General features: G+C 34.7%; 1 protein-coding gene across 1 annotated transcript; it reads right to left on the reverse strand.

The window, feature by feature from the left end:
• Window positions 1-7,603: 7,603 nt before the first annotated feature.
• Window positions 7,604-9,003, reverse strand: LOC149203671 (polyubiquitin-like). Its single transcript, XM_089401949.1, has 2 exons — window positions 7,855-9,003; window positions 7,604-7,711 (listed from the first exon to the last, which is right to left on the reverse strand). Exons 1-2 carry the CDS (start codon window positions 9,001-9,003, stop codon window positions 7,604-7,606), a joined length of 1,257 nt encoding a protein of 418 aa, XP_089258075.1.
• Between the last annotated feature and the right edge of the window lie 1,193 nt (window positions 9,004-10,196).

The raw sequence follows: 10,196 nt of genomic DNA on the forward strand, positions 1-10,196 counted from the left end.
AAACTACTTATTTAGGGAATTAGTATTTATCCGTAAATACCAAATTTTCAAAAACGAAGTTGGAGATAGATATTAGGCGAAACATGTTATGTTTCTCATAATATCTACTCCCCACACAATATGTTTTCTCTTAATATCTCCCCTCACCTCCACACTTAAATATTATACAAAAATATTTTATATGTCTTTTCATAATATCTCTCTTCACCTCCACCCTTAAATATTATTTTTACGTTTAGCATAATATCCACCCCACACCCACCCTATATCCCTCTACTTCTACCCTCCCTCTCATATGTTTTTTCTTTTTTTTTTGCATAATATCTCCACTCACCCCACTCTTAAAAATTGTGCAAAACATAATATGTTTTACATAATATTGAAGAATGTAATAGCCATAAATATTAAATATAATATAATATATTTTGCATAATACTTAACCATATATATATATATATATATATATATATATATATATATATATATATATATATATATATATATATATATATATATACACTTCACTCTTTATTAACTATTAAGTACTTTTAATATTAATTTTACTAATATAAATAATAAAATATAACTATAAATTCATTAACTAAATAAAAAAATTAAAAATTAAAATTTTTTAACTTCACATTGATAATAAAATAAATATTAATTTTTTCATTTTTAAAATTGTTATTGCATTTCTTTTAATACAATAAAATTATAACTTTTAACAAAAATTTATTAATAAAATGGAATTATAATTTTAAACAAAAGTTTGAACCAATGCTCTCACTTACTCCAAAATTACTTTTACTAATATAAATAATAAAATATAAACTATAAATTCATTAACTAAATAAATTTAACTTCACTTTGCTAATAAAATAAATATTATTCTTGGATGCAGGTGATTAATAGCGTTGGTACAGTGCATCTCATCCGAGCTGTCAAGTGTCGTGGCCACATGGCAAACCACGCTGCAACCAAGATGCCCACTGCCACAATTAATGGCGTTTTAATGTTGTCTAAAAGCAAAAAAAAATTAATGCTAGGTGAAGTCCGAGGATAGCTCACTCTGATCCATAAGATGGATAATTTAGATCGCCTTCCCCCCATTCTGCCTCATTTGGCCTATAACTACCTCCCCGCTATTACGTAGCTGAGCTCTCAAACGACTACAGGGAGAAGGTGCCAAATCTTCTATTGCATTGAAATGGTTGAAGATGCCCACTTCTCACACAACATGTTTTGCTATTTCAGAATTGCTACTTAGGCTGTGAATTCTACTTCTGGTAATCAAATTCCCCACTCTCCTGCCTCCATGAGCCATTCCATCCCTCCTCCTGCTCCTCCAAGCACCCGTCGAACCAATACTTACCAAGCAAATATGCCTCATTTGTGGCACAGGATGAGATCTAGAAGGGGTAGTAGCAGAGGCAGATCCACTCGCCCCCCCTCGTTGTCCCTCTTTGAATCTACTCCTGCGGATTCCTCCTCGCCCTCGTCTGCTACTCACTGCGGTGGCCAGGGCCATGCCCAGATGGCCAGCTATAGGCGTGATGAGGAAGCCCAACAACCTTCTGATGACTCTATCCCAATGATGAATCCCTGCCATTCTAGCCAGTTCCAGTTTCAATGCACTTTGGAGCACCCGTGTATTATTGCTACCATTTGTGTTGCCTTCAGAGAGGAGCCACAGAGTATTGTCATCCCGACACGCATTATTCAGGACAGGACCGGCAGCAGCAGGGGAAAAACTCATAGTAGTAGCTTGGGGACTCGTAGAACTCATGGTGAAGCTCTGAACCAGATGGACATAGCTCAAGTACACAACACTCCAGGCAGCAATGCGAATATGGAAGCCACGATGAACACTCCAGGCAGAAATGCGAAGATGGAAGCCATGACGAGCAAACAACAGCAAGACGAAGAAGATATGGATGCCTATAGGTGTCTCATTGTGGAGGAACCTCTACCACCTGCTGACAACTAGCAGGCCAAGGTCTCTTTTCATGTTTTTTAGTCACCCAGTCACCATCTTAGGGGTACATTTTTTTGTGATTACTGTCAATTGGGGTCAATTTTGTTTGTTTGGTTCAAAAAACTCTTCTAAAAGGTTATTACAGTCTGGTTCCCTTGCGTGAGCAGTTCATACAGGGAATTTTGGACTAGTTTCCCCTTAAAGGCAGTCTTTTTTTAGTTACTTTCTGTTAAAACATGGTAAAATCTGAGACAGGTTCTGCAAAGGTCGGTGCCTCCATGTATTATTATTTTTTGTTCCATTAATAGATTTAGTCTTATTTAGAGAATGTATATATATATATATATATATATATATGTGTGTGTGTGTGTGTGTGTGTGTGTGTGTGTATATATATATATGTATATATATATATATATGTATATATATATATATATATATATATATAGATATATATATATATATATATATATATATATTATTCTTTTCATTTTTAAAATTATTATTTTGCATTTTTTTAATACAATAAAATTTTAACTTTTAACAAAATTTGTTAATAAAATGGAATTATAATTTTAAACGAAAATTCGAAACAATCCACCCACTTTGTAACATATCGTGATAACTTCACATGAAAATGCAAGGAGTTAGAATATTGTTACACAAATTACCCAAAGGTAATTATCCAAATCACTATTCCACATTCCCCATTAACCATTAGATAAAATGTTAATTAGTACATAAAGTAACATTAGTAGAGGAATAGTAAGTTGCATAACCATTAACAACCACTCTAGTAGTATATTAGCATAAACTGTATGATGTAACCTTGCATCCATTTCATGATTACTTTAACCACATTAATTATTCACATACTTGACATAATCAACATCACCAAACTGACATAATAAGCAATCACATCATTGAACATCAAACACGGATATACCCTAGAAGCCCCGTAGGGTGAAAACTAGTAAACATTTAATATTATTACTAAATGATCGTGAGGGTGTTCACCCCTCACTCAATGGATTATAAGGGAGTCCATCTATCCATTGTTATAAAAGATTACAATGAAATATCATTAAAATACCACATACCTAGCTAAAAGCTATTACAATTGTCATGAAACCATTTACTCACATATCACCACTCTCTACATCCTTGTAGCATGATTGTTCAATAAATGGACCATCTTGAAAATCATACTCATCAGCATGGACCATTAGTTCTTATTTGCCACAATGTTAACATAATTTGTCTTTTGCACAAATCAACATCATTTTCTGTCATTGTTGTTGTCAACAATCTTTGGTAACATGATTAGATAAAGTATTAATCAATAAGTAATCATTCTTAAAAAGCGATATTTTAATGTCTATTCATGTGCATACATGAGATGTAAATATAATATCACACATTCATATCCAAAGGAAACCACTGTAATCATCCATTTCACTTAGAGGATACTAGAAACTTATCTTTATTTTTCATGCATGTAATTCGATAGAAACTTATTCAAAGAGAGCTACCCCTTAGCTTCTTCTCTGTGCATGTAACTAAGTAATTTGTCCAATACAGTAGATGTTCCCTTCCATGGGGAAGCTAACTAACATGATAGACATTATTATTATGCATACAAATGTAAGTCCCTTTTCGAAAATAATCCTTTCCAAAATAGATCTATTTACAAAATCAATTGTATGCATAAAAACATGCTATTCTCTAAACTAGAACTAATGTGTTTGTCATTATTTCTTGCATGCAAATATATGTATTCTACAAAGGAAAGCTAGTACATTTATTCCAAGTAACTACTTGTTTTGCTTTCCATGATACTTATTCTTTTCTGCACACAAATCTATGTTTATCTTTAAAAGATATAACACTATAGTTCTACAAATCCATGTTTCTCTTTAAAATATCTAACACAATAGTTGTATCTTCATACATGTAATCAACTCATGTGTCTATGCTTCTACATATGTCTTCTTTTCACATAGTTATTTTAAGAACCCAACATAGTTTCTGTATCATTTATGTACACAGTTATTATGCATTTGTTTCCAAGAAAGTACCATAACAAAGTTCTCATGCAATTGTTTTCAAAAAAGTATCAGAATCAACCTTTCTTTTGCACATAAGAACTAAGATAATAATAATGGTAACCGTTTATGCATTAAACCATGCAATTAAATCAAACTATCCAATATGCAACACACAAATCATTTATCACTTTTCTCACAAAAACATGTAACTCTTGCAAAGGAATTAACACAATTAACTTATCTTTCACACACAAGAAAAACATATTCTTTCCAAAGAAGATTCCTATGACTTATATTATCTCTTTGCATTTCATCTATGCATAGGTTATTATATTTTCTCATAACTAAGTATTCTTTTCAAAAGAACTCTCTTACCCATGAGAATATTTCACAAATTACCCTCTTTAATCTATATTCACTTCTAGGAAAATGAATTGGATTTGTTATTCCCTTTTTAAGAAAAGAGCATGCATCCTATCTTTTCTTACATAAAAGGCATATGCAATGTTATATAAAGACAAGAAAGGTTACTTATCTTTTAATGCTGCAAATATATATAATAACAATATTTTTCTATATATAGTAATAACAATCTTTATCTACATGTAGTAATATATTTTCTTTGCCAAGAAAATATATAATAACAATCTCCTCAAGAACTTTAGATGTCTCATACATCTTTTCTCAAGAGGATATCTTGGGTACTTAGCAAGAATCTTGTGTAATTTATCCCAAAGAAATGATAAAGCTACTTAGCTTTTAACACACAAGATTCACATGTAATTTTTTTCTAACAGAAACTACATATTTACTTCACTTTTTATGTGCAAGAATTAGTGTAATTTATCACAAGAAAATCACAAAATTACCTAGATTTTACTATGCTATGTGGGACTTATATCCCTGCAATATTTTAACGCATAAGAACTTTGCAATACCTTGGAAGGAAATTAACATAACCAAACTATACTTTGTGCATCAAAATAAGGAATTTACTTTAAAGAACATGAACATTATTGGCCATATCTTTCTGTGCACATAAACAAAGAAAATTTCAAGAGATTAACTTATCTTTTTCAGTTGTACCACCCACAAGCCATCCAAAATGCCAACAGACCAATGAGAAATCCAAAGGCATTGTGAACAAAAACACCATGAAGAATACCCGGTATCATGTAGGAATTTGCGGATGGAATGAAAAGCAAGATTCTCAATCATCTGAACATTTAATACTCTGCTTTTAGGGTGCATATGTTTGCTTCCCTCGTTGCATTGTGGTTCAAGAAACATCCACAATATTGAAGATTTTTCTTGGCCATCAAGTTTCACCATGCAATTAATCAATGAAAAGGCATATTGTTGCCTGTTGCCCTTGCTACCAAGACAAAAACTACACGGAAATGTAATATTTATAGAACGCTTCATAGAGTAAAACCACCATAATTTTGAGAGAGAAGAAGTGCATAATATGAAGAATTGAACCACCCGAGAGCCCTTAGCTTGCCTTCCTTTCTTGTTTTCATCCTCATTCAGTTTTCATGAATACCAAGAATTAGTTTTTATAACTGATTTGTAACTCTTTTAAATTACTATTTCATAAATGTTTGATTTTACATTGAGTTTTTTAGAGATGTTACATACTCCCCCCTAAAGAAAACACCATCCTCGACATTCATCTCTCATTGAAACTTTAACTTTTACTCCTAATATAATAATCTAAACCACACAAAAGGGGATTCTTTCTCTTTAAAATGAAATATTTCATTCTAAGAAATGCCAATAAACAAAAATAGTAATGTTATAACATAAGAAAAATCAATAGTCATAAGCATTTATAACTACAAAAATATGCAAGTTCTAATTTCCATCACTCGACACTTATTCAAATTCATAATATACAAAAACAAATCTCTATATCAACTTACCATTACATACCAATCACTCTTGAAAACCATGATCACTTTCACGTAGGAACTTTAATAGTGATTGGATGACCATGGAAAATTTTAGGGGCGAATGTTCGCCCTTTGGAAAAATTAAGGGTTTCTAAATTTTTAGTGGGCAAATATTTTGTATCATAGTATATTTTTACAAATCACCTCAAATAGCCCACCTTCTTTTAAGGGAGAGGGTAAAAAAGGTAAATTTAGCCCTTGAAATTAGGAGTTACAACCTTATCATAGTACATTTTTACAAATCACCTCAAATAGCCCACCTTATTTTAAGGGAGAGGGTAAAAAAAGGTAAATTTAGCCCTTGAAATTAGGAGTTACAACATTCCATTCACCCTAATTTTCAAGAATAGGTTTTATTTAAGTGAATCCTATGGGTCAAATACCATATTTATAAAAGAGGTATGGTAAATTAATAAAAATATAAATAAATGAGAGGTGTGGTAAATAAATAAAACATTTTTTATATTTACTCCATAAATCACCTTATATACATGCAAGGGTGTAAACAAATAAAAATATAAGTAAAGTGGAGGTATGGTAAATAAATAAAACGTCTTTTTATACTTAGTCAAAAGGTATGGTAAATAAATAAAAATATAAATAAACTAGACGTATGGTAAATAAATAAAATCTCTTTTTATATTTAGTCGATAACCCTCGTTCTATTTATGAAGGCTCAAAAAACAGGTTTTATTTAAGTGAATCCTATGGGCCAAATACCATATTTTTTTTTCCAGTGGAAAAAACGGTAACTTTTTATTAAGAAAAATGAAAAGTTACACTAGCAGATGCATTGAGGCATTTCCATAATCTGCCCATTGGGCTCGAGTGCTTCCGCACCCCACGCAACGTTAAAGAACTAACGTGCAGATTGAAGAGAAAAAAGAGAAAAAAGAGGGCAAGAAAAACTGAGTTTAAACTTTACACATCAAGTTTTTCTTCCCTTTTTCTTTTCGACCTTGCGCCATTCTCCTTGGGTGGGCTCGATCGAAGCTATAACTAACTGGGTTTCTGCTTTCTGAGAACCCCCTTCCTTGTCTGAATCTGAAGTATCTGACTGATGGTGTCGTTTGATCCCTCCCATACTTTGTTCCTCGTTTGCCTTTTCTACCTGATTTGGATGAAGCTGTGAGACCTTATTGTCTACTGTGGTTTCCTTCTGGTTCTCCTTTTCTTGAGATGATTCAGCATTCTCTTCAGGGGAATCTTCTTCTTCTGCTTCTGATTCTTCACCTTCTGCATTAGGGGGAGAAAATTGCCATCCTTTCCTCTGCTTCCCTTTCTGCTTTCTTTTGCCGTTTGCTTTCTTGGCTTCTGGGCATGTGCTTTGCAGATGTCCTGTTTGCCTGCAAAGCCTACATCTGAAAGCTGTGTTTTCGTAGTCTAGTGCTTGCAGCCAATTTTGTTGTTTGTAGATCAGCCTTATATTGTCTGGCAGCCCCTTGCTTAAATCTACTTCCACACAAATGCGTGCGAAAGTGTAGACCCTTTCATCAATCCTTTCCAGATCTGTTTTGATGTATTTTCCTATGTTGTTCCCTATTCCTTCCAAGACTTGTTCACTCCAGAAATGGAGGGGAAGGTTGTATAAACGGACCCAGACCGGTACTTTGGATACAGTCATTTTATTTGGGTCGAAATCTGGAAACCATGGAGTCATGAACAGTCCCGACGTTCCCCAGAACCAGGGTCCAGCACTGATGATTGTATCCCTGACTTCCCTGGATGCAAATCTGACGATGAAAAACCCCTTAGAGCATAGATGTATATCACATTCCATGGTCCAACTGGTGAAAATCCAGTGAAATAGGTCCAGAGGTTTTGGCCAAAAACTGTTGAAACGGCATATTAGGGCCTGCGTTTCATAGTCCTTTACGAAATCATCGATCCCTGAAGAGTCAAAGTTAAGGGCTGGAGTTTCCCCTAGCTGATCTACTATATATGGCCTGGGTATATATCCGCCTTGTTCTGGAGAAGACCCTGAATCTCTGTTGCCTTGAAGAATGTTTTTGTAGGAAGAAAACCCTTTGGTTTGATGCTGAGGTGCTGCCTTCTTCCCCTTTTCTCCTCCTGAGAAGCTTGTCTGTCCCTGATGCATAGCCCCTCCTCTCAGCCTGAAGTTTAAAACAATAGTTTCTTCTGGACTAATCTCATAACTTCCCAAAGATCTATTATCCTGGAGAGACCACCTGCCTCTGACCAAATGTTGAAACTGAACAGGATATCCGGTCATTGCCCAGATTTGTTGTTTCAGTTGCATGATAGTGCTTCCTGTATGTACCCACACTAAACAGGTTTTCCCCTCTGGGGTTTTAATAAAAATCTGAAAATGAAAATGATTTGTTGTTACCTGAGGGCTGGGTTTTCGCTGAGTTCCTGGTCTGCCTGACCTGATGTCACTGCTGATTAGCAAGTGCTCTGACTGTAGACTGACTTCCAGATCTAACCTCTTGTTGAACCTTTCTGCCCTTTGCATTTCAAGATCTGCTTCCCCTCCGCTCAGCCGATGCACCATTCCACCGATCTGCTGCCTGGGACTGGACAGATCGGTTAGATCCATCCCGGATCTGCAAGATTTGGCCCAAACCGTTATGTGAGGGGGCAGATCTACCACATGCAGGCCCCCTTCTTTGATTGCATTTACCAAATCAGTGTGAAAAACTACAGACTTCTTCTCAGCGTTCACGCGGCGAAGCCACCTTCCACTCAAGTCGCGGCAAGCATCAAGATTGCTGGTCTTCTTCTGGCCGATCTTGGTGACGGCGCCCCTCATAGGATAGCCGAAACCCCCTTTGCCCCCTCTTAGGCGGAAAAAGAGATGGACTTGTGTATACAGGCCGTCGCAGCCAGCAACCAGAAGGCCATCATCGGTGATCTGGCGGGTGCCCGATACGAGCCTCTGAAACTGCGGAGGGATTTTAATCAGATCGAAACGCCCATTCTTCAGATTCCAGATCGCAAGGTGGGATGCAGACATCTGCAGGTTTGATCTGCCATCCAAACCCTTGTCTAAGATTTGATACATGACGGTGGGTGGTCTCAAGTTCGAACCCTGGGAAATCCTTTCGCTCCGCTCTACTCCTAAATTTCTTTATAATTCAGTGAAGACATTATCGCGGGATATTGTTATGGCCAAATACCATATTTGTAAAAGAGGTATGGTAAATTAATAAAAATATAAATAAACGAGAGTTATGGTAAACAAATAAAACATTTTTTTATATTTACTCCATAAGTCACCTTATATTTACGAACATTCAAAAAATGCGTTATATTTAGGTGAAACCTATGGGAAAAATAGTATGGGACAAATACCATGGGCTAGATTATTATTAATACCATGCAAGAAAACATTATTAACCCTAATATTAGTACTAATAAAAACAAAATTGGCACATGGTATTGACTCATGGTATTCACCAAAATGGCACATGGTATTGACCCATGGTATTCACCTAGAATGTAGCCTATTTAAATGGGGGAATTAAACTAGCATAGATCCATCTTTACTCTGGATCTACTAACCCCTGAGAGGTATCAAATATCGTGATATGCAAACTAGCATAGAGTGAAAAAATATTTGATCCCTCTCGAGGCTTGGTGGATCAAGAGTAAAAATGGATGTTGTAATTTAATGTATGTTAAACATTTTAGCTTGGTTAAAATAAAAAATAAAATAAAAATCAACTATTAATTTTATTAATTTTTATAAATTACTAATAGTAATTTTTAAGCTCCAGGGTTATGATAACCCATGTTATTGACCCATGGTAATACCATGGTATTCATGTGAGCATAGACTATTTAAAGGAAAAATTCTATCATCTTAGATCCATCTTAATTCTAGGTCTACTAAGTGCTTAGAGGGATAAATAGATTTCATCCACCTAAGAGTGGTAGATGTGGAGTTAAGATGGATATAGGTTGGTTTTTATGATAATGAAGATATTAAATAGACTTAGGAAATTATATTGTAAAAACATCTTAAGGTGAATGGTTAAAGCATAGACATTGGACAAGTATATTTGTATACTTTTGTCCAGGGCTAAAAGGAACGGATTGATTGCACTAGTCATCCTTCTATAACTTTCTAACATAAGCTAGAGTAAACAGATTGTAATTTGGGTAATTTTTCTAGCTGCAAACAATAACATACTTGTGTATTGGCAAGGTGGTTACGAGGTCCCTAGAAGTGATTAATTTGAATTTTTCTTGGTT

Source organism: Pinus tabuliformis, chromosome 2_1 (assembly GCF_031772625.1).
Source record: "Pinus tabuliformis cultivar Carrire ecotype Pingquan chromosome 2_1, CPIR1, whole genome shotgun sequence".
NCBI lineage: Eukaryota > Viridiplantae > Streptophyta > Pinopsida > Pinales > Pinaceae > Pinus > Pinus tabuliformis.